Source organism: Marmota flaviventris, chromosome 14 (genome assembly GCF_047511675.1).
Source record: "Marmota flaviventris isolate mMarFla1 chromosome 14, mMarFla1.hap1, whole genome shotgun sequence".
Taxonomy (NCBI): Eukaryota; Metazoa; Chordata; class Mammalia; order Rodentia; family Sciuridae; genus Marmota; species Marmota flaviventris.
In genome coordinates, this window is record NC_092511.1 from 36,391,249 (window position 1) to 36,417,422 (window position 26,174).

The 26,174-nt window shown below is 34.9% G+C and overlaps 1 protein-coding gene and 1 non-coding gene across 3 annotated transcripts in view; both read right to left on the minus strand.

The window, feature by feature from the left end:
- Srbd1 (S1 RNA binding domain 1) overlaps positions 1-26,174 on the minus strand; it is a 226,249-nt gene that overhangs the window by 182,397 nt on the left and 17,678 nt on the right. For both annotated transcript variants that reach the window (XM_027934616.2, XM_071601541.1), the window contains 5 exons: positions 18,531-18,697; positions 13,559-13,676; positions 11,648-11,786; positions 6,444-6,540; positions 2,940-3,075 (listed from right to left, as the gene is read on the minus strand). In XM_027934616.2, the coding sequence (XP_027790417.2) occupies positions 2,940-3,075; positions 6,444-6,540; positions 11,648-11,786; positions 13,559-13,676; positions 18,531-18,697 (657 nt within the window). The remainder of the gene's footprint in view (positions 1-2,939; positions 3,076-6,443; positions 6,541-11,647; positions 11,787-13,558; positions 13,677-18,530; positions 18,698-26,174) is intronic.
- LOC114092086 (U2 spliceosomal RNA) lies at positions 22,565-22,752 on the minus strand. The gene has a single exon (XR_003582623.1). It is a non-coding gene; the product is annotated as a U2 spliceosomal RNA (small nuclear RNA).

Consider the following 26,174-nt stretch of genomic DNA (forward strand, 5'->3'; position numbering starts at 1 on the left):
CCTATAGTTCGCAAAGAGTGATAGTTTAAATTCTTCTTTTCCTATTGGTATCCCTTTAATTTCTTTCTTCTAATTGCTCTGGCTAGAGTTTCAAGGACTATGTTGAATAGAAGTGGTAAAAGAGTGCAACCCTGTCTTGTTCCAGTTTTTAGAGGAAAAGCTTTCAATTTTTCTCCATTTAGAGTGATGCTGGCCTTGGACATAATAGCTTAGATAGCTTTTAAAATGTTCAGGTATGTTACTACTATCCCTAGTTTTTCTAGTGTTTTCAACATGTAGGGGTGCTATATTTTGTCAAATGCTTTTTCTGCATCTATTGAGATGATCATATGATTCTTACCTTTAAGTTTATCAATGTGATGAATTACATTTATTGATTTCCATATGTTGAACCAATCTTGCATTCTTGGAATGAACCCCATTTGATCATTGTGCATTCTTTTTAATATGTTTTTGTATGCAATTTGCCATAATTTTATTGAAGAATTTGGCATCTATGTTCATCAGGGATATTGGTCTGAATTTTTCCTTCTTTGATGTGTCTGCTTTTGGTATCAGGTTGATACTAGCCTCATAGAAAGAATTTGGAAGGATTCCTTCCTTTTATATTTCATGAAATAATTTGAGGAGTATTGGTATTAATTCTTCTTTGAAGGTCTTGTAGAACTCACATGAGAATCCCTCTGGTCCTGGGCTTTTCTTGGTTGGTAGGGTTTTGATGGCATCTTCTATTTCATTGCTTGAAATTGACCTATTTAAATTGTGCATGTCCTCCTGATTCAGTTTGGGCAGATCATATGTCTCTAGAAATGTGTTGATGTCTTCAAGATTTTCTATTTTACTGGAGTACAATTTTTCATAAAAGTTTGTAATTATCTTCTGTATTTCAATAGTATCTGTTGTGATATTTCCTTTTTCATCATGAATTTTAGTAATTTGAGTTTTCTCTCTCATTTTCTTTAGGGTGGTTAAGGGTTTGTCAATTTTATTTATTTTTTCAAAGAATCAGCTTCTCGTTTTGTCTATTTTTTCAGTTGTTTCTTTTGTTTCAATTTCATTTGATGTTAGTCCTGATTCTAATTACTTTCTGTCTTCTACTTTTGGTGTTGGTTTATTCTTCTTTTTCTAGGGCTTTGAGATATAATTTTAGGTCATTTATTTTCTTTTTAAGATTTTCTTAATATGTACACAATATCTTTATATTTATTTTTAGCTGGTGATGAGGATCGAACCCAGTGCCTCACATGTGTGAGGCAAGCTCTCTGCTGCTGAGCTATAAGCCCAGCCCCGGGTCATTTATTTTCAACAGCAAATTTGAGCAAGCAGAAAACAAGTCATCAAAGTTGAAGACAGGACAATTGAAATTACACAATTTGAGATGAGAATAAAAAAGGAATAAAAAAAAACTAATAGAGTCCCTGTAGGATACTACCAAGCACTACATATAATGGGAGTTCCACAAGAGGGAAGAAAGAGGCCAAAAGAGTATTTGAAGAAATAATGACCAGGAGTTTATCAATTTTGACTTTTTTTTAAAAAAATTACTCTACGCATCTAAGAATCACAATGAACTACAAATAGAATAAATTCAGAGACTCCCAAGGCACGTTATCATCAAAATTTCAAAGACAAAGGCGAAGAATCTTGAAAGAAGAGTGAGAAAGAAGTAACTTGGCACACTAAGATTAGCAGCTGACTGCTCATCAAAATTTATGAAGTGTCCAGGCATGGTGGCACATGCCTATAACCCCAATGGTTTGGGAGGCTGAGGCAGAAGGATTTAAGTTCAAAGCCAGCCTCAGCAACTTAGGGAGTCCCTAAGCAATTTAGCAAGACCCTGTCTCAAAATAAAAAAAAATTAAAAGGGGAGTAGGGCTAGGGAATGTGGCTCGGTGGCCACTGAGCACCCGTGGGTTCAATGCCTGCTACAATAAAAAGAAAAATCATGGAAGGCATACCACAAGATGGTGAATGACATATCCAAAGTTACAAAAGACTGCCAATTAGGAATTCTATACTCAGAAAAATCATTCTTCAGAAATGAGAAAAAGTTTAATGGGTAGAGTTTCAGTTTTGCAAGATGAAAAGGTTCTGAGACAGGTTGTAGAAACATTACTCATTCTTAAAATGATGAAGATCATACATTTTATGTTATGTGTATTTTACTGCAGTTATGTAAAAGTTAATTAAAAGGAGAACTTAAGACTTCCCAGATAAACAAAAACTACAAAAGTCTGTCATTAGTAGATCTGCCCTACATAAAATATAGTAGGGGGACAGTGTTTGCAGTGTAGGGATGGAATGAAAAGACAGTAGACAGTAACTCAAAGCCAAATGAAGAAATAAAGAACATGGTTAAGGTAACTACACAGGTAAATATAAAAGCCAGTACTACTGTATTTTTTATTTATAACTCCTCTTGTTTCTCCTATATTATTTAAAAACCACATTCTACAATGTACACATGCATTCCCTAAATGACTATATTTAGAAAAAAAACTAGTAAACTGGAAAATGAAATCAGAAGACTGAGTAACAATGACTATGGTTCATGCAACCAAATGAGATCTATCACACTTTATTCTAAACCAGACATCTCTGATTTGTATTTCATGTGGAAAAGATCTATAAGTGAGCTGAAACCCAAGCAAACGGGGAATCAGAGTCTAACATGAAAGATCACCAGGCAGAAGCAAGAGACCTAAGTTGTTATACTGTTGGCTCTGCTAAAAATTCCCAGTGTCACTAACTTCTCAAGGTCTTTAGTTTCCCATTTGTGAAATTAGGAAAATATAATATTTTATAAGAAATGTGTATGAAGAAAAAAGAAACCAGATGACATAAAATTCTTTAAATTCTTAGGTAAGTAAAGCAGCAGGCAAGTATAGAGCACTATCATTACTACTGGCATCAGAACATACAAGTAGTTCCTTACTCACCTGATGATGCTGGATGTTTCTTATGTTACATGAAAAGTTCTGGTAGAGCTGAAACTTATCAACGTCTTTCTCATTTACCTTTTTTGAGGACACTTTTGCCAGAGATGACTGGATACAAATGTATCTATTTTGGCACCTGCTCAGATACACAAATGTTCAAAAAAAATTAATATTTTATTTACTTAGTTAGGTACTGGGATTGAACCCAGGGTGCTATACCACTAAATTACATTGCTGGCCATTTTTATTATTTATTTTGAGACAGTCTTGCTAAGTTGCTGGGGCTAGCCTCAAACTTGTGATCCTCCTGCCTCAGCCTCCCAAGTTGCCAGAATTATAAGCATGTATCCAACTAATAAGTACCTCAGTAGAACAAAAATAAGTTATATGGAAATAAGGATAGCAAAAAAATTAAGCCATTACCAAGTGCAATGTGTTTAATGATGCCCAATTATGAAAACAATAGTATTATTAACCCATCATAAGGACATTTTGCCTACCATGCTAACATATATCCTACAGAACTGTTTATGTATCAACCCAATATGCCTAAATGAGTTCAAATACCATTCAGTTACGCAAGAGACCAAAACTATCATAGGAATCAGACTAATAACTATAGTCTAAATATCATCCTTCTCTAACCACTGAATTAGGCAGTCACAGTCAATTAAAAGCTAAAAAAAAAAAAAAAAGAAAGAAACAAAAGGATGTACCAGAATAGCTTCCTATAATAATTTATAAAACCGAGACAAATTTCAGTTGCATAATTACTCACACACACCCAAAACAGTTAATCTAATCACTTTTCCTACTTCAACCCATTCCTGCTAGGACCACTGAGAATACAGAAAAGTTCTCTTCCTTGAATTAACAAAACCCCTAATGCAACAGCAATCAACTGGTTCATCCCCTTTCCTCTCTCCGCAAAGTCATATAGCTGGAGGTATGGAAGGACATAGAGCAAAAGCAAATCTCTGGCAGAAACCTACCATTTCTTTTGATAGATAGCAGAAAAATAACAACAGGGTACATAAAAATAAGGTTTTATGGGCTGGGTTTGTAGCTCAGTGGTGGAGCGCTTGCCTAGCACATGTGAGGCCCTGGGTTCAATTCTCAGCACCACATTAAAAAAATAAATAAATAAAATAAAGATGCATCGGGCTCGGGTTGTGGCTCAATGGTAGAGCACTTCCCTAGCATATGTGAGGCACTGGGTTCAATACTCAGCACCACATATAAATAAATAACTTTGACAACTAAAAAACATTATGTAAAAAATTTTTTTTAAATAAACAAATACAGATGCATCAACAACTAAACAAAAAAAATTAACTACAGTTTTAAAGTAATGCCTTTTTAAGGCATACTCATACATTGCTGGTGGGACTGCAAATTGGGACAGCCAATATGGAAAGCAGTATGGAGATTCCTTGGAAAACTAGAAATGAAACCACCACAGCTATTCCTCTCCTTGGTCTATATCCAAATGACTTAAAAACAGCATACTACAGGGACACAGCCACATCAATGTTTATAGTAGCACAATTCACAATAGCTAAACTATGGAACCAACCTACATGCCCTTCAGTAGATGAATGGATAAAAAAAAAATGTAGTATAAACACACGATAGAATATTACTCAGTAATAAAAGAGAATAAAATCATGGCATTTGCAGGTAAATGGATGGAGTTGGAGAAGATAATGCTAAGTGAAATTAGCCAATCCCAAGAAACCAAATGCCAAATGTTTTCTCTGATATAAGTAGGCTGATGCATACTGGGGTAGGGAGGGGGAACATGGGAGGAACAGACGAACTCTAGATAGGGCAAAGGAGTAGGAGGGAAGGGAGGGGGCATGCAGTTAGAAATTGGTGGAGGGATGAGATGGACATCATTATCCAAAATACATGAATGAAGACACGAATGGTGTGAATATACTTTGTATACAACCAGAGATATGAAAAATTGTGCTCTATATGTGTAATATGAACTGCAATGCATTCTACTGTCATACATAACAAATTAGAATAAAAAAATTTAAAAAAAATCGGAGTTGCCAGATATGTCTTCTTTTCATACAACTACTGATATATTTTTAAATGAAATAAATTAGCATCTTACATCTAAAAAATTTCCATGAAGCAAAGACTTGAGAACAATTATCTAGCCAATTCAGTTAGGAGAAATACATATATTTTCCCTTGATGTCTAAAGTCAGAGTTGTTTGGATTAAATCTAAACTGTTTAGGGTTGCATTATCTACCCATTATACAATTTTTGTGTTATAATCCCCAAGCTGATGCATTAAAGCTTCAGAAATATTTTCATAAACATAAAAAGATGTTCATACAATCCTGTTAATTTTTTAAAGGTTTAATTTTCATGCAATACAATCTATCCTAGTATATTAGTGAATATGCATAGAAAAGTATACTGTGAGTAAGCACTCTTAGAAATCTGCAACAGTAGTTAAGAATGGTAACTGAGTATGTGGCTAAAAATTATTTTTGCTTATCTGTACTTGTTGACTTTTTAAATTGTTAAAATTAGAAAAGCAAAAGATGGTCATTTATAAAATCTAAAAGTAACATAGAACTATTAAAAAAAGTATATGTTCCTTTTTACTGACAGCTACCCCACATGATATCCCATCTCTTGGAATCCTCTGTCTTCTAAGGAGTGAACATTTTTATGTGCTTTATAAATATTTTCTATGTCTCTTGTATAAAAATATAGGAATTTGTTTATATTATAGGATTATGCTTGAATTTCTATTTTAATTTATCATATACATTATTCCATATGTGTAAAATTCTATTTACTAGGTAAACTTTTATACTTTATGCAATTGGTATGTATTACTAATGTAGGAAGAAAATAAACTTTATTTAAAAAAACTCTTTTTAAAGTAATGCCTTTTTTTAAAATGAGGCATAAAATCCATGAGCTCAAATAGGTCTAGCAAAGAGTTTTAATCTCATAAATGCAGATTGTGATGCAATGGATAGATAAGCTGCTCTCCCCAGAAGCCAAAATTCATTTTAAGATCAGTGCTTTTATCCATATCTCATATCACACATTCTGAAGATAACGCAATTGCCAATAAACTCCATAAATTAACTATTATAAAATTAAACCTGTACATCACAATTAACATGTTTAAGAAATAAGCATAAATCTAAATAAGCATAAATCTCTAGTAGATGTTATGTAAATGCAGTGGTTTCTAAACTGTGTTCATCAGAGCTCTCCATTGAGGTGCCTGGGTTTAACAAGATGATTAGATAGAGTTCCAGGCTCCCTGACCATAATTCAATTAAAACATCTTTTCTTTTATCTGTTCTATATATTAAGGTTCTGTTGTTTGAAAAAAGTGATCTGATACTAGGGGAAAAAAAGTCTGAAGACAGTTTTTAATGAACACCGGTGTTAGCAGTAACCATGTGACCCTTAACAACAAAAGCCCACAAAGCAGAAAACTCTATGAAAGAGTTACTCACAATTTCCGAATGAAATCAAGCGTGTCTTTGTCTTTAGCAATCATGTCTGCTAAAATATGCTGCACTCCTGTTTCAATATCCTGGAGTGCTGACAGCCCTTTAGGTGAAGGGTAAGAGGGAGAACAAAAACACAAAGTATAAAGATTGCTTTTAATGCTTGTAATTACCACATTATTTTAAATCCTAGTCGAAATAAAATTTTAACTTAACAAACTTAAGACAGAAAGATATCATAACAATGACTAGCTTCCATATGCAACAAAAGAGAGCCTCCAGAAGCAATAATGTAGGACCTTCCCATAATATATTGCCTACTAGTAAAAAGGCAGGTTTGGAGACAGCTGCCTGATCTGCTCCTGGTTCTAATACTAATTGTGGAACCCTGGGAAAGTTCCTTAACTTCTGTACCTCAAGTTTTCTATAAAAATAATAGTAATGCTTTCATAAAGTAGTTGCAAAAATTAAATGAGATGGTAAATATGTAGTAAGAGTCATCTCCCAAGGTTCATAATTTTTTCAATTGTTACAAAAACTCTCCTTACAAGCAATTTTATTACTACTCCTATTTTGGATTATAAAACATTTATTTACATTTTCAATGACCCAGCTGAATTTCTTAAATCTCACAAACATAAAACAAAAGCTATAGTGCAAATATTCATCTTCAAAATAAAATTGTCTCTCAGTGATGCACTATGTTCTCTCCAAGTGCTTTAGATTTGCTAATTTACAGAACTCACTCTTATTTATCATGGCCCCTGTGAAATCAAACTATATAGACAAATGTCATTTGCATTGCCTTCCTTCATTTCCTTTGTCTTTATTGTTTTATTTGCATTAAAAGTGTTTTGGTGATGTTGTTTTACACAAAAGCTTAAATTACACAGCACTGAGTCCGTTGTTCATGTATGTTTTTCTGTGGGCACAGTTTTAATGAGGAAGAGGCATAAAAGCCAAAGAGAACAGAAAAACAGACTTACTATGACCTAATTAATAAAAAAGCAAAATGCCTTATTGTTATTGTTATGATAGTTAATGTAGCTGTGATAGCAGTTAATTGTAACTACTGAAGTCATTGTGTTTAAAGAAATTCAAAGAGAAATTTTACTGTGGAAATTAATAGAAATTCTATTTCCATTTGAAGAGAATTTCTCTATGAAGAAAATTTCAGAAACAAATTAACTTTACAAGGTGGAAGACTATATGTAAAAGACTTAGAACAGCTCTAACATAGTAAGCACTCAATAAATGTTTGCTCCTGTGTTAGCTATCTCCCTACATCAGCCTTCACCTAGTGCACAGAGAATAATTATTCTCTGTGGTTATCATCTCTATAGTTATTCTCTATGCACTACTTCTAGGATACTCAAATCACCTTGAAGGTCATTACACAAAAGTCTTATGAGAACATCATGGTAATGAGTAAAGATGGAATCTACAATGATGTATAGAATAGAAAGAAAAAATTATACATGTTGCTATAAAAAGAGCCTTTGAAAGGTGGCCAGCGGTAGCGCACCTGCCTGGCATGTGTGAGGTACTGGGATCAATTCTCAGCACCGCGTATAAATAAATAAAGGTCTATCAACAACTAAAAAACATTTAAAAAAAAAAAAAAAAAAGGCCCCATCACATTGGGGGAATACAGTTAGAGAACCTTATGTAGTTACTGAACCTTTCATAATTAAAATTACATTAGAGCTCTAGTACAATGGTTTGTGAAATAGTCTGAAGACCTGAAAATGAAACTATACTAGGTACTTGTTAAATATACAGATTTCAGATTGGGGTGTTATCCAGTGGTAGAGTACCTGTTAGTATGCACAAAGCTCTAGGTTCAATACCTGGCATGTATGCGCGCGCGCGCGCGCGCGCACACACACACACACACACACACACACACACATCCTCAAACTATGGGATTGTATTGTTTCACAGAGCATCCCAAATGATTCTGAAACTCATTAGACTTTTAAAAACCACTGTTAGGGAGGTACCTTGAGCTAGCTCTACAGCAGTGGTTCTCAGTGGGAGGCAGAAATTATCAGAATCATTTGGGAAGATCTTTCATATCACATACCACTCTCATCCCAGAGAATAATTGAAAAAAATGAGTCTTGTGTGTTTTGAAAAATTCCTTCTTCAGTCAAAGAGAATTGATTTTAGAGGTGCATAATATAGCCAAAGACAACAGGAGTTCCTAAACTTCAGTCTTTCAGTGAAAACAGGAGGAAATTAAGTCCATAGAATCAGAAAATACTATCCATTGTCTTACAATGTAATCTTTCTAGCCAGAGACTCTCCAGATCTCCACACCTGAAACAAAAACTGAAAAGTCCTAGGGGCTGGGGTTGTGACTCAGCGGTAGAGCACTTGCCTTGCATGTGTAAAAAGCACTGGGTTTGACCCCCAGCATCACATAAAAATAAATAAATAAACAAAATAAACATGTTGTCTCCATCTACAACTAAAAAACATATATATAGAAAAAACTGAAAAGTCAACATTTCATTTCTCTCTTACTACACTTAGGCAACCTCCTCTTACATTCAACAAAACAATCAGCTACTCCTTGAGTACAGTATGGATCTCCTAGGACACAGTCCATCTGCTGTATAGAATAGCTGTGATTCAAACCAAATTCTGTTAGTCTGTAGCAAGCAACAAGTGTCTTCCACTGGGAAAAAAAATCTGAAATATCCAGTTTCTTAAATATTTCTTGAGGAATAATGAAAATACTTTAGAAAAATAGTAATTAAAAATGATCGTGTGTATATGCACAGGAAAAACAGTGAAGGGGCAGTGAGACAGGAAAAAACATTTCAAACTTTTAAAAGCAGTACCTGGCTTATTTAGAATTAATTATAATGCTTCTACATTTACGATCAGGATAAAAGAATAAAGCAAACAAAGTCTTGATATGTTTGCAAGTACTACTTGTGTTGGCTCTGAGCTATTCATCCACGTGATAGAAGTATCACTACCTGTTATCCATCATCATGTATTCCAGGAGCTACACCACATATGACAATCAAGAGACATAGTTATTAAAAACCTACCCAATAGGAACTCAGTATGTGTGAGAACTAAGGAGATCTTTAGTCCAAAGGGGGTGGGAAGAAGAAGGAAAAGAAATTAATCATTGGGAAAAAAATCTGTGTGCATCTAACATACCAAAAGCTCCAACATTCCATTCTAATAAAACATTCCATGATGGGCACAGTTTCCACTGTGATTAACCTTAAGGTTTGGCTATTCAATCTCAGCTATTATTAAAATATTAAATATTGCAACCATTTGAAATTTTAACTTTAAATACACATTAAAAAATTAAAACATGTGAATGTTACTTATTTCAAACCATCTCTAAATTCAAATATTACTATTTTGCTTTTCCTTTTCATTGTTGTCTTTTCCAAAAGATATTAAGATGAGTTTGTATGAACAATATTTGTATTTTACAGACACACACAAATCTACAATTTCTGGATTATTTAAATCTAAAAATGAGTTATGGTATGCTATTATTCTCTACAGTTAAGTACAAAGTGTGAATTTTGTTATCAGAGGCTGCCCCCTACAGACATTTATGTCTCCCATTCTAAAGAATCAACAGAAGGCTGAAGAAACTACAATGGAGACAGAGACATACAGCTCAAAGCTGCAATTATTTCAAATAAGGTAGGCTGACTAAACCTTGAGATCCAGTGAATTAAAAATGAAAATTAGTTAACAATATTATGTACTGGAAATTTACTAAGAGAATAATCTTTAGGTGCCCTTACTACAAAAGAATAAAAAAGGCAACTGTGAAATAATGAATATATTAATTTGATTATCAAGCACAGTACTGTTTTACTATAGTAGTCATTTATGTACATACATACACACACACACACACACACATACACACACACACACTCACAAATATGTTTGTGTATAAATATCAAAACATCTTGGAGACAAGCACGGTGGCAAACACCTGAAATCCCAGCAACTTGGGAGGTTGTAGAAGGAGAATCACAAGTTCAAAGTCAGCCTTCAAATAATTAAGACCCTGTCCCAAAATTTTTAAAAAGGACTGGGATAGAGCTCAGTTGAAGAGTGCCCCTGGGATCAATCTCTAGTACCATAAAGCAAACAAAAAAAAGATCACATTGTATACCTCATACACAAAAAAAGTTTTAAAAACATAAACATTTTTTTAAAAGAATATCAATCTCCCACTCAATCGAAAAAGCAATCCTGATAAAAAGTAATTCTTATTCAGAAAGTTCTCACTCTTGGGCTCATTTTGACAATAAAACCAGAGAACCTTGACATGAATCAACTAGTTTCTTTGAATTTTCCTTCAAAATCTCTCTCTCCTTTACTCCCTCCTTCTCGTTTTCTCTCACACACAATGGACAGGAAGATCTCCTGGGATGTAAATTTAGAAAAAGATACTTTACCTCTTAGAAAGTATAGGAGTGTGGCTTTAATTTATACTTCATGCATGTCAGAAGTGTTGAAAGTCTTTATAAAGAGGAGGTCTGGGTTGTATAATTAAACAAATTTTTAGAAACAGTATAAAAGCTTTAAAAAACAACGTAAGAGAATCTTTATAACTTCAGGGTATGAAGAGATTTCTTTAAAAAGGGGAAGAAAGCACTTATTAAAAAGTAATAATAATAGGGGTTGGGGTTGTGGCTCAGCGGTAGAACACTCATCTCTCACATGCAGGACCATGGGTTCAATCCTCAGCACCACATTAAAAAATAGATAAGTGAAATGAAGGTATTGTGTCCAACTACAACTAAAAAATAAATAAATATTTTTTAAAAGTAATAAACTAATACCTTATATTTACCAAGAGATGACATAAAGAAAGTCATCTTTTTTTGAAAAGATTACAACATACATTATGTAACAAAGAATACCTAAAAAATATGTACATATTCATAAGAAAAAGAGAAACAACATAAAAGAAAAATGGGCAAAAGACTAGAACAGGTACTTTATCAAAAGAGGAAAGGTGAATGACTAAGCAACAGGTCTACCAGGATCTGTTTCATTAGAATCACTTAGTATTTATATGCTATAATATTCCTTTGTATGGTCATTACTTAATGACAGCACTTGTTAGCATAAAGTTTGAAGTAAGAAAAAAAAAGAAAGGAAGGAAGGAAGGAAACAGGGCTGAACTCTTTAAGTAAAGCTGGTACCTTTAACATCAGGTCTAATGTAAGACAGCAGATTAAGCTCCCCTGGCTTCTCCAACAGGGTCCAGGCTGCTCTTTCTAATCCCAGCTGCTTTGCTCTTTGGGCTTTGGTGCCTTTGCTCCCAGTTTTATAGGGAGCAGACTAGGAAAAAAAAGGGGGGGGGGGGACATAAAACACTTAGGATTCAGTTTTAAAAAGCAAAAGTTAAAAAAACTAAGATGCAAAATAGAGGACACACTAAGAATTCTGAAGATATCCTTTTCTTAAACCTTTCCCCTTCCTTCAGACATAAATTTGTATTAATTAACTAATACTTATGAAGATGGTGTATGCCTTATCCTATTCTTTATACTTTTAAGTATGCTTAATTAGTTATTTGTTTACTTATCTTAAAAACCACCTGACTGCAAGGTCCTCTTCTCAACTCAAGCAAGCTACTCTAAAACTTGTCTGCTTAGGATACTTCTACTTAATCACATTCATTCCTCAACCCGCCACCATCTGGCTTCTAGAAAAGAAACACCTTACTGAAAGCGGTATCACAAAAATCTATGAAGAACCCCTAAGTATATGCAGTTTTCAGTTTTATCTCACCAAACCTCCTCCACTTACTTAGTGATTGTTTCCCTCATTCTAAAACTCTCTTCCCTACCTACCGTCCATGTACCATCAACTCTGGATTGTCCCCATAATTCTCTAACCATTTTTTCCATGTCTCTCTAGGTTCTCCCCTCCTCACTTTAAGCTGATGTTGCCCAGTGGCTCATTCTGACCTGCCTACCCACTTAAATAAGTTCTTCCACTCTCATAGTTTCTAACACAACCCTCCTATAGTTATCCATGGGAGACTGGTTTCCGGCATGCCGCAGTCTGGCTGGGCACACAATCACGAGCCACCACACAGCTTGTAGATTCAAACAGCAACTCTTTATTCCCGAACTCACACCAGCCGTCTACAATCACGTTCTGGGGAAATCCACCTTCTCTGCCCAAATCCACCTCCACTGGGCTTCTATCTCCAAAATATATTGTCTGAATCCCGTGAGAACTCAAGGGGAACTCAGGCAGCAGGATACGCCCTATTCCCAGCAGGAATAATCTTAAACCTTAAACCTGGAACCTAAACTGGGAACGCCCTAAACACGATTATCTTAAAACCGGTAACACCCTAATCTGCCTTGGTCCTTGAGCAAGGTCACCTACGTTCAATGTCGCTGCAACATGTCAGCAACATGGGGTACGCTGGCAAGGAAATTGTCATACCTACTTGGCTAATGGCTCCCAGCACCGGCATGCCCTTCCCTTCCTCCTGGATACCAAAACCTGATCATGCTCAGGTCTATTATATAAAATGGTATGGCATTTGCATATAATCTATGCATATCATCCTGTATACTTTAAATCATCTCTAGATTACTTAGACCATCTAAAACAATGTAGACATATGTAAATAGTTGTTATATTGTATAGCTTTGGGAATACTAACAAAAAAGTCCATACATGTTCAATACAAATACAACATTTTTCAAATATTTTTGACCAACATTGGTTGAACACATGGATGTGGAACACACAAATAAATAACCGAAGGGCCAACTATACGTAAAGACACTCATATCTAGGTCTCCAGTTTAGCCCTCTCCCTTAAGCTTCACATTATTAACCTACTCTTCTTTCACTTGATGGGGAATTCCTTGGGAGTAAGGACTGCATATTACCCATATTTGTAAACCCAGTGCCTAACACAAAAAAAGTATTCAATAAGTATTTATTGAACAAAGGATAAGTATTTTGAGGAATTAAGTAATGGTGGCTAATAACTTTAGCTTTTTATGTCTTGGTCTTCAATTATAAAAAGACCCAAATCATAATATATTCAGGCATTACATTAAAAGATAAAAAGAGTTCCTTACCACGTGTTCTAGTTCTTCAAAAGTTTTACAGTTCAGCAAGGCTTTTAGTAAGCATTCAGACATCTTCCCTTCCTTCTTAATTTTCTGGATTGTACTATGAACCTTCTTTGCAACAGCCCTGAAAATAAAAACTTTTGTAATATACAAGACCTATACATTAAGACTTTCTTTTTGAGCCTATCTCAAAAAGTTGCAGATAAAGGAAAAGGAATCCTTTTTCCTCTGATTCATTTGAGAATAATACTGCCCCCACACACATTTTAGTGTGTTATTTCCTATAAAAAAAAAAAAAAATCTACAAAATCACAAAATGATCTTTAACACCAAATAATTAATAATGATGCATTATCATCATCTAATACTCAGACCTGAGGCCTTATCCAAGTTTCATCAACTGTTTGAACAGTGTCTTTGATAGGGTGCAGTGGTATACACCTGAAATCCCATCTACTCAGGAGACTGATGCAGGAGGATTGCAAGTTCAAGGCCAGCCTCAACAACTTAGCAAGACCCTATCTCAAAATGAAAAAAAATAACAAGGGCTAGTGATATCACTCACTGGTAGAGTACTCATGGGTTCAATCCCTAGTACCGTAATAATAGTCTTTTGTAGTATATTCACTTCAGAATTACAAGTTCCACGTATCTCGTTTCCTTCAAAATCAAGGCCTTAATACTTTTAAATGCTATAGGCAAGTTATTCTGTGTGAAGTCCCAAAGTTTAGGTTTTTCTGATGTTTCCATATAGTTAAACTCCACTGGTGTCTCCTTGCAGGAACAGCTTAGAAGTGACTCTGGTCTTTTACCACAACCCATTAGGTGGCAAGTAATTTGATTTGTCCCATTACTAATTAATTTTGATCCTTATATTATCTGATGTCTGTAGGTTTCTCCACAATACAGGTACTCTTTATTCCCTCTGTAATTAATGTTTTGTGTAGAGGTGCTTTGAGACTATGTAATTATCACATTCCAGATTAAGGTTTCAATTTACGCACAGATTCATTTATATTACTCTAAATTTGTGGTTTCTTTTTTATTTAGTTGTAATAATCCATTGCTATCATTTATTTTAATGGTCATATTGCCCCCAATGTGACCAGACATAACCCCTTCAAGCTTGCTGCTGTATCCTTCTGACATGTCTCCACCATTGTTTGAACCCCAAGTTATTCTTATTCTCTGCTACAAGATATTCCAGGCTCATCCTTTACATTCTCTGTCCCAGCCCTGGAATCAGAAGAATGGCACTTAGAAACCAAGTTATGGGTATTAGGTGTGCTCACTGCTATGGGAGTATCATTACTCAAGATGGGCACACCTAGCACCCACAACTGGTTTCTAATACCATTCTCCACTAAAAAGAAACAGGATTTCATGTAAAAATGCTGATTCCAGGAATCAACATACAGGAATCAATTTACAAATAAGGGGAAGGGAAGTGTATAGTAGTTTTCCCCACTTTACAATGGTTTTTCTCTGTGAATATACAATTCTCTTCCTATATATAATGGATCTCACCCTATTTCATTCCCTTTTCCTATTTATAGGTTCTGTTTAATAAGGGTATTACTAGAGTGATGGGTAAAAGTTAACAATAATGATTACAAAGAATTGATAGAAAAAAAATTAAATCTATTTATATTAAGAAAAATATTGAAGAAGATTGTCAATTAAAGGAAAAAATGTGAACTATGAAATTTTAATTTACAACTTTTACATCTTTTATAATCCTGGTAACCCAAGCCATTCGCTATCAGGGTCATTTTGACAAAAGGCTAATATTCTAATGGCCTGCATATAAGGAAAAGGAAAAAAAATTCAGGAGACTTTCCTTACTATCCAGAGGTATATTACTTAATTCCCTTTCTAACAGCCATCCATACTAATATATTTTAACTCACAACTAATTTTATATTCACAAACACACATACACACACATAACTGAAACAATGTTTCATGAAACAATATTTTCCTTTACCACATAAACTGTGCCCTTATGTTTTCCATTTTATTTTTTAAATGGGATGAATTATTGGTTTCACTTTTCATATACAGGTAACATTTAATGGATTGAAAATTAATATTCTAGTTATAGAACATGCTGAGCTTAAGTCTGGAGATTCCTCAGAAAACTTGGGATGGAACCACCACTTGACCCAGTTATCCCACTCCTTAGCATATACCCAAAGGACTCAAGATCAGCGTGCTATAGTGACACAGCCACATCAACATTCATAGCAGCTCAATTCACAATAGCTTTTAGCTATGGAACCAACCTAGGTACCTACAAAGATGAATGGATAAAGAAAATGTGGTACATACACACAATGGAATATTAGTCAGCCACAAAGAAGAATGAAATTATGGCATTTCCCAGTAAATACATGGAAATGGAGACTGTCATGCTAAGTGAAATAAGCCAATTCCAAAAAAAAAACAAAAGCCAAATGTTCTCTCTGATATGCAGATGGAGGGAGCATGTCACTGGATTGGGGGTCGGGGGGCGCATGTATGGGGATGCAAAAAACAGTAGAACAAACCAGACATAACGTTCGTATATTCACATATGAATACATAACAAGTGTAATTCCACATCATGTACAACCACAAGAATGGGAAGTTATACTCCATGTTTGTATGATATGTATTTGGACATATCATACATACATGGTATATATCTCTCTCTCTCAATATAAATATATATTTATATATTTATATTGAGAGAGAGAGAGTGCTCTCAATATAAATATATATTTATATATTTATATTGAGAGAGAGAGAGTGTGTAAATAAAAAATAAAAGAAAATGCAGAGCTTAAGAAAAAGTAGAGATCATATGTCTCATTACCAAAAAAGAAATGTAATGGAAAAAGATCTTCTAAGCCTCAATGTTTCCACTTATGTCAAGGAATATTCCTTTAGTAATAGTTAATGTATTCCTCCATTAACAGAAACCCAAATAATGAAACTCTTTTGCAGAAGGGCTTTTTATAGAAAAAGAAAACATTAATAATAATCTTGACATAAAGTTTCTTTTTGTCCTATACTACAAAATATTGTTAGAATACCTTTAACTTTAAGCAAACCATTCTTGTGTGACACTGTCCCCAAATCCTCAGGCTTTCTTTACTACCTTGCTTTCAACCAAGCAGAAAGCTTACTTAGAATTTGCAAATTACTGGCCTGTAGACAGTTTGTTTGGTCCAGAAACTCCTTACATAAAATTCTAGATTAGCAGTTTCTTTTCACATACAGGAAACTCCAGCAAACTGGGCAGTCAACTCTGCATGTCGTGATTCCCAGGAGATAATTAAGGGCTCCCCTCAGAGACAAGACTTGGGATCCCTAAGTCTTTTTTTTTTTTTAATGTTTAGTTGTAGATAGACACAATACCTTTATTTTATTTATTTATGTGGTGCTGAGAATCAAACCCACGCATTCAAGGCAAGTGCTCTACCACTGAGCCACAATCCCAGCCAGTAATCTCTACTTCTTATCCCCTGATGCTTGATTATACTATCCAGGCTGGAAGATCTACATCTAAGACCATCTGTTTGGCAACTCATTTATGCTTCTGAATTGGCTAATTTATTCTGCCTCTCAAGGAAATATAATTTACTAGACACTAACACTTTAATTGTCCTGGTAGTAAAAGAACATCAACAAAAGTAGTAAAGTTGGTGAAATACAAATTCCCCATACATCACAGAAAGCTTATCAGGATAATTTTACAAGTAACCATTAGTACTTTTTAAAATGGCTTGAAAGAAGAATTATATCCAATTTTAATCAGATCCTTGCTGTAGACCTGAAGAATATACACATCACACATTCCTGTAACAAACATGCAATAAATGCACAAAATGATATACAGTGTTTTAATAAACCATTGTAAGTAATATGGTCACTCTTATATACTTATTACTCATATTGAAGTTATTAAATTATCCACTTTTTAAAAGGTACTTTCCATTCTACAATCATAGAAAAATTACAATCCACTAAAATTAAACTATCCTTATCTTTAAAAAGAATGGAAAAATATACTTCCTACCAAACACTATAGAAATGATCCTTGACTTACAATGAGATTATGGCTCAATAAGCCCATTATAAATTGAAAATATTATAAATCAAACATGCATTTAATATACAAATAATCTAACAAATATAACTTAGCCTAGCCTACCATAAATGTGCTCAGAGCACTTTTTTCAATTGGGCAAAATCATCTAACACAAAGCCTACTGTATAATAAAGTACTGAATAGCTTATATAATTTTTTTAATACCTGTATCCAAAAACCATTGGCAACACTGTGCAGTGTGGAGTGTGGCTTGTTTGCTCTAGTGATCACATAGCTGAATGAAAAAAAACGATCACAAGAAAAACTGTAGGATACAGCTAACCTAGGAAAAAATTAGAATTCAAAATATTCAAAGTATGGCTTCTACTGAATGCTTATGGTTTTAATCATCATAAAGTCAAAAAAACTGTTAAGTCAAAGTATCGTAGGTTGGAGACCATCTGTACTTCCAAAGAACTCTCCATTTAGGGACTTTGTAGTATTAATAGCACAGTTTTATGTAAGCTGTTGAAGAGTTAGACTAAAATGTACTTTTCTGAGTTTCCTGCTGGCAGTCCTGATTTTACCATTTTTTGCTGGCAAAAATGGCAAATCACTTCTATGCATGAAGATGACATCAAACCCTGAGGCACACTCAACTACAAACCACCTTTCCACTGATTCATGCCCAAGCTATTCAAACACACACCAGCAGAGGGACTCATACACAACCAAATATGTAAAACAGAGCTGACTGTCCTAAGAGGACCACATTCAATTCTAGAAAAGTAAACTTTGGAACTATTAAAATAAGCTGTCATTCACTTCCTCCCAGTTTTTCCTCATTGGCTTACCAGGTCTCTATTCCCTTACATTAGGTTCATCCCTTCCCAGGTTTCTTACCGTAGCTCCTCTAGGGTTTGTCGAACTTCTCTCAAGGAATCAGCATCAAGGTTATTAATGAGTTCTTTTCGATAACGTATAATGAAGGGAATTGTGTTATCATCATTAAAGAGACGAATGATGTTGGCACAAACCCAAAGTTCAATGTTGGTTCTCTCAGATAAAACCTACAAGTTAAAGATATATAGTGATTTAAAACACTGAAAATTAGACATCTATGTTATATAGCTTCAAATACAGTATTAAATATTGCTTTCCAGGCACTTAGAAAACAAATAGTTTTTAAAGGAAACCATATGAATTATATATATGAACTGGAAGAGCATTTCCAATAATGCAATGATGCTCTTTTCATTTCTCAAAGTAATAGCAAAGATCAAGGAGTTGGTAACTCACTATGTTGGCCTGAGTACAGAGAAAAAGCATTTTTAATCACCACTAGTGACAAGATACAATGGTTTAACCTTTGGAGGAAGAACAATTTGGCAATATCTATCAAAATTTACAATGACTAAATTGTTTGACCCAATAGTTCCACTCCTGGAAATTCATCCTAATATTGACATACCTCTGGTAAATACACTATTTTAAATGATTTTTCTTTTTGAAGAACTGTTTCTAGCATAGTAAAATTCATCAAAAACCTAAATTTACAATGGGGAACTGGTAAATGAATTACAATATGCCCAGTATTGTAGAATACTGTGCGACTATTTAAGAATATAACGCAACCCTAAATGAACTGATAGGGAATGGTTCATAAGAACATGGACCATGATTATTTGCAGGAAAAGTAACTGGTCAGCTGAGGATTAAGGTAGGAAGACCCATCTATATTTTTTAAATTTTGTAACATGCACAGATACCACACAGTCAAAATAGTTAAATTATTTTTAAAAATGAGTCACAGGTCCCAGCAAAATGTACATGTAAGCAGAAAAGTCAACCTGGAGAAGAGAAAGAATAAAACTCAATTTCAGTAACTATTCCCAAAGAAAAGAACAAAAGAATTTAAGTTTTATTATAATTTCAACCTGGATGCCCAAGATCTGCCAAAACTTGAGAAGTGGGAGGAACCTCAGGGGAAAAATTATTTAAACATTATAATCAACTAACAAAATCAAGTCAAGATATGACTGAACTCCAGGAACTATAGAGGACACCTCATTCTCTAGGTATCTAAAATTCTGAGACATACATCTCTATTTCCCATTCTGATAGTTTACTACCAAATCTCTGATAAGGGCATCAATTTTTACATCTGTAGTCCTTACTCATCTCAGCAAAAGCTCCAAACACCAACTACTTAACATATTCTCTCAGAAATCTAACTGGGCATTTCGACCTTGAATTTGCAAAGTGTTCTTCCTCTCAAACTTATTCCTCCACTTTCCTCATATAACTAATATCTTTTCAAACAATGCAAGCAGGAAAGTCTTCCATTTCCTTCAACTCTTAAACCAATCCATCATTAAGAACTGGTCAACTCTAGCTACAAAATAACTTCCTAAGTCTCTGTGTTTCTTCTGCCCTATACCCCAGTCTATTTCTACTATTTTCTACTGAAATAGCCTGCATTTGCTCCAGTCTCATTTTCTATACAACACCAATAATAGTATTTTCAAAATGTCTATCTGATCACGTCACTTAATTGATTTTCCATTGCATTTGAAACCCAAACTCTTTGCCATGACCCAAAAGACAGCAGCCTCCCTTTATCAACCTCATCTTATCCTTCCTTCTCCCAATGGTTCTGGAACAAGCCCAGTTGCTTCCCTCTTGAATGAATTCATGAAGCTGCTCCACCATATGGAAATGCTCCTCTTCAGCATTTTCTCTCTTAAACCTGTACCTTTCCCCATTTATTATTCTAGTCAACAACATCGTCATCCACCACAGAGACCTTAAAGGATTTTGTGGTTATCTCCTCCAAACTATGGTTACCTCTTTGTTATGTAGCAGCTATTGGTTTGACAGTACTTGACCCCAATTTCAGCTCCATTTGCTTCAAATAATTTTTATAAGAATTAACAGCCAGCTAAATTAAACCAACCAACATGAAACTCAAGATCTGGACTGGAATTCTGGGCCCCAGTACAATGTCTTCTTCTGGAAAAATACAGTTTGTTGATGTAGATCATGAAGCTGTAACTATTTTGCTATAAAGAAGACAGTAGTACTGAAAGAATAGTAGAAATACACTGACCCCCAACTTTCCTATTTTGTAGGTCAATAAATCTCCTTTATTTCTTTTTTTTTTTTAATATTTATTTTTTGTAATTGTAGTTGGACACAATATCTTTAATTTTTATTTATTTATTTGTTTTTATGTGGTGCTGAGGCTCGAACCCAGGGCCTTGCATGTGCGAGGCGAGCACTCTACTGGTGAGCTATAACCCCAGCCCCTCCTTTGTTTCTTAAACTAGTTTAAGATGGGTTTTCTTTTTTTGTAACCAAAAGCATTCTAATTAAAGATGTCAACATCACTGTGGATTCTCTATCACACCCATTTAATCTGTCACCAAGGAGGAGAATAAACTTGTAAGACATCTATTCCCTCCCCTTGAGCTCCTTTCTCACTAATGAAATATTTTATCTTTAATACATAGTAGTATGTTGTTGTCATTATTATTGTTCTCTATCCATCCAGCCTCTCTGCATGACTACTGATTATATTTTTTAAATATAGATATAATCAGAAACTGCTATGGTTTGGATATGAGGGATCCCCCAAAGCTCCTGTGTTAATGCAGGAATGTTCAGAGGTAAAATGATTAGATTATGAGAGTTGTATCAATTGTAGCAAGCCAATAGCTGCTATATAACAAAGAGGTAACCATAGTTTGGAGGAGATAACCACAAAACCTTTAAGGTCTCTGTGGTGGATGACGATATTGTTGACTAGAATAACAAATGGGAAAAGGTACAGGTTTAAGAGAGAAAATACTGAAGAGGAGCATTTCCATATGGTGCAGCAGCTTCATGAAGGTATTCAAGTGGGTTCAATCCCCACTGGGTTCAAGTCCCACTACTGGGCTGGGTAGTAACTCTGGGCTAGTGGGGTATGACTGAAGGAGGTGGGCAGAAGAGGGGATGCCCTTAGGGATTGTATCTTGTTCCTTCAGCTCCTCCCTTGCATTCTTTCTGCTTCTAGGCTGCCATAAATAGAGCAATACTCTTCCACCATGCTCTTTTGTTATGTTTGGCCTCACCTTGGGCCCAGAGCAATGGAGTTGGCCCACCATGGACTGAACCTCTGAAACTGTGAGCCAAAATAAACTTTTCCTCCTCTAAAGTGTCCTTGATAGGTATTTTGGTCACAGCAACAAAAAAGTAACACAGACCCCTTGTTTTTTCTTTTCTTTTTTGAACATCATCCAGTGATTTTAATCTACTTACTGGAAAAGGTGTAACCACGTAGCATAGTTTTAAAATTCCTTCCCAAGTTGAGGCTCAAACTTTTACTGTCCTCAAAGTAGTTAGCAATATAAAAAGGAAGATAAAATATTAACGCAAACAATTACAAATAAAACAGCACATGCCAGACAGTAAGTAGTACCATGCTTTCAGAAAAGAACAAGCTTTCTTTGGGATAATCAAGAGGTGCCTATTGCAGGGGTAGCATTTCACTTGACCCTTGAAAGACAGGCAAGATTCTGAAAGATGGTAATGAGAAATGGAAGTGACAAAAATGCTCATTTTGAAACTGTGTGATTGTTAGTGTAATGAGAGACTATACTAAATAGATCAGCTGTTGCTGAGTAACAGAATTTAAAGTTAAGCATAGTGGAGCACCAGTGACTGGGGAAGAGGATCACAAGTTTGAGGCTAGTCTTGGCAACCCTGTCTCAAAATAAAATAAAAGAGGATGGGGGGTGTGGCTCAGTGGAAGAAACCCCCTGGATTCAATCCCCAATACCACAAAAAAAAAAAAAAGTCTAAGCCAAAATCCCAGACTCACACTTGGATAATACTAGGTCCTAAGGAATCCAGCTAGCATCACAGGTATTAAGGGAGTATACGTTGCTACTTATGCAAAACTGCTCATTGAAATTAAAACTAACAAAACTACATAAGCAGTCATAACTTTTGGGCCTCCAAATCTCTTCTATGTTGATTTTGTCAAACATTATTTTACTTCATATTACATGTCAAAGGCCATATTAAGCCAGTAATAACCAAGATATTACACTTGATCTTAGCCAAAAGGCCGAGAAGCGATAATAACCAAGATATTAAAAAACCAAGTTCCCAAGGCTGTCAGGGTACATTAGAGGCAGGGCACCTACCTAGCACACAGATCCTATGTTAGATTCTCAAAGCACACACACACATACACACACACACACACACACCCCAACTCCCTGTTCTCCAGGCACTAACAACCTAACAGAAATCAACAGTTAAAATATAGTGTGATCTCTATCTAGTTGAAGCATAAGTACACAGTTTTAAGAGCACAGGAGCACAGCAACAACAACAAAAAAAAAACAAGTAAATGAAGGTATCTCCAGACAGCTAAATGAGGAATGAGGGGCAGGAATCCAGGAAGAATGAACAGCATATCAGAAATCAGTGATGAGAAACCACTGTACATTCTTTAAATTGCTAAAAGTTCAGTAATGCTGAAATGTGCATGTGGTAGAAATGCAAAGATGGATGGGGCTAGATGATAATTCTATAAAGAAAGAATTTTGTTTCTTCTGTGCGCAGAAGGAAGACATTCAAGGACTGATCTGCTCATTTCTTGGTTTCAGTGAATGAGTCAAATCTGTAAGCTGTTACATTTGAGTTAACAAGATCTGTGGACTGCAACGGTGGTTCACAGAGTGTGTGGTCCCAAACCAGTAGCATAATTACATCATCTAAGAACTTGTTAGAAATGCAAATTCTTGTGTGCTGCCTAAAATAAACTGAATCAGAATTCAGGGATATGGCCCAGCAATCTGTATTTTAGAAAAATGAGGTAGCTGGGTGCTGTGGTACGCTCCTGTAATTCCAGTGGCTTGGGAGGATCACAAAGTTCACAAGGATCACAAGTTCAAGGCCAGACTCACCAACTTAGCAAGACCCAGTCTCAAAAAAATAAAAAGGTCTGGGTTACAGCTCATTGGCAAATCACTCCTGGGTTCAATCCCCAGTATATAACATAACTAAGTGAAAAGGAGAGAACAAGACTTATGGATGGGGAGGGGTGGAGCAGGGAACAACTGTGCTTTTTACTTTTAAACTATTCACATATATTACTTTATTTTTAAAATTAACTGGTAGTAATGAAAGTAAGGTTTTAAAGGCAGTCTTGAATTATTTTTTTAACCTCTAAGTTTTAGAGAGGTTATTTTTATTGTTTTATGCTAAAACCTTTATAGGGCTTATTATGTGGTAAACTCTCTTATGCATTCAATATTAACTCATTTAAATTATATGAGATAGGTACAATAATTATTCACATTTTATTGACACAAAAACTAAAGACCAAATTAATCAAGTAAATTGTCTCAACTCCCAAAGGCTATATTACACCTTCAAAAATTCAAATTTTATGCAAAACAAGATGTCTTTTCATATAAAAATACAAATTGCTCAAATTGCCTCACTTTTCTTCCTGAGCGCAACTGCAGATAGGTAGCTCAAGGTGTCTTCCTACCACCCTCCAACTGTCAAAAAGGTATACAGCTCAGTGATAGAGCGCTTGCTTAGCATGCACAAGGCTCTGGGTTCAATCCCCAGCACCATGACAAAACAATAACTCCAAGAAAATGCCTTCTCCCAGGGTGACCTAAGATTTACTCGTCCAAATGAAAATTGCCATTCTCTCAGTTCAAAAGAAAACATCTGGGCATCAGCAAATACACTATAGCTCTAAACATTCAGGAAGCATCTGCTTCCAAAAAAAAAAAATCAAAATTAAATGAGTCTCTAGTGAGTAGAATTGAGAGGATTTTCTATTCAGAATCACTCCCAAATCACAACTGGACACCTCCCTTCTGAAAAGCTGTGGATTCCTGCTATTCTCTCTACCCTTCTCTAGTTTATTGTATCACTTATTTTATCACACACACCAAAATTTTCCTTAAAGACTGAAGAAGGAAAACTAAACTATGCTGTTAGAAATGAGAAGAGTGGTTATAAGAGAAACAAGGAGGAATTGGAAAAGGGTATGATGGGGGATTGTGTTGTTTCTTGACATGGTTACCCTTTTGAACATTCCTGGGCTATACATTTAAATAAATTTTCTGTATGTATGTTATACTTAAAAAAAAATTTTTAAGCCCATAACAAATACTATCAGTTAAATTACAGAAACAAAAAATATTCTAATTTCTTTTATTTAATCTCTCCTAGGACAAATAAGTTGCACCTACCAAATGGTTCTGCATGTAGATGCAGAATTACAGTGAAATGACCAGCTCACAGACACTGTCCACCTTTTCATCCCACTTCTTCCCACACTTTTGTCATCCCATGCAGGTCTTCCCCCATATAATCCCACTCTCCTAGAACAAAGGGGAAAATGGCTCATAAAAAGGTTTTTGTTTCCTTTAGCTCCTTCATTTAGCAAATGTTACTAAGATAGGCATAGTTACTCCACTCCCCTATGCCCACCCTAAAAATAAGGAAACCATGTAACAGCAATCACAACTTTGTAGCAGTTTAATTTTTTCAAAAATTGATTACTGCTACTTACTTTTTAAAATGTTCTAAAACTCATAGTGTTGTTATATATTTGCATAATGGATTTTAACAAAAATTAGTTCCTGGTGATAACCATACAATTGCAGTTTGAGAGAAAGGGATGAAAATGAATAGGTTGCTTTTGCTCAAGAGATCTAGTCATCCCCAGACCCTGATCAGAAACTAGACAAGTATGTTCATATGTAAAGCCTAAAAATAAATCAAGTTGGCTATGTAGTTTTCCCTCCCCAAACAAGATGGTAATGTTCCTGAAAAAGCAGTGGAGTTTTCAGAATTCAGAAATATACCTGAAGAAAAAAAAATTGAGGATCAGGCATGGTGGTGGGCAGGGGCCATGAGAACTAGCACACAGAATAATAATTAATAATAATTAATAATTTCTATACAATCAATTTCCATTGACCATTCCTCACTGGCTAGGTACTATTAGGGATTTACCAAAAGAACCTGGGCATACATTTTGTGGCAGATAATATAAGCATTATAGACAAATCATTCAGTCTGGTCCTTATGCAAATGTTCAGACCCTCCTGATTTTCCACTGACTCATTCTTCTCACTCCCTGTTCTTCCAACACCAGCCACTTTTTCAACCATGTTAGGAAGCATAAATATGATTTTAAGACAAAACTATTCTCTAACACAGAGTTTCTCTTGTTTATGGTGGAATTTAAAATACATATATATATATTATATATTTCATTTCATATATGTATGAAATGAAATACACATTTCATACATATATTATGGTATTTCATACATATATAAAATGAAATACACATTTCCAATTATGATTTCCATAAAAGCTAATTTAAATTTAGGAAGGAATAACTGCATTTGATTAACTGAAAAGAACCCAAACATGTAAAAAATTCTTAGCAGTTTCCCAGGCAATTTCCCTTAAGCTTACCTGGAAAACATTGGACTTAACAATTGTCATCAAGTTGCT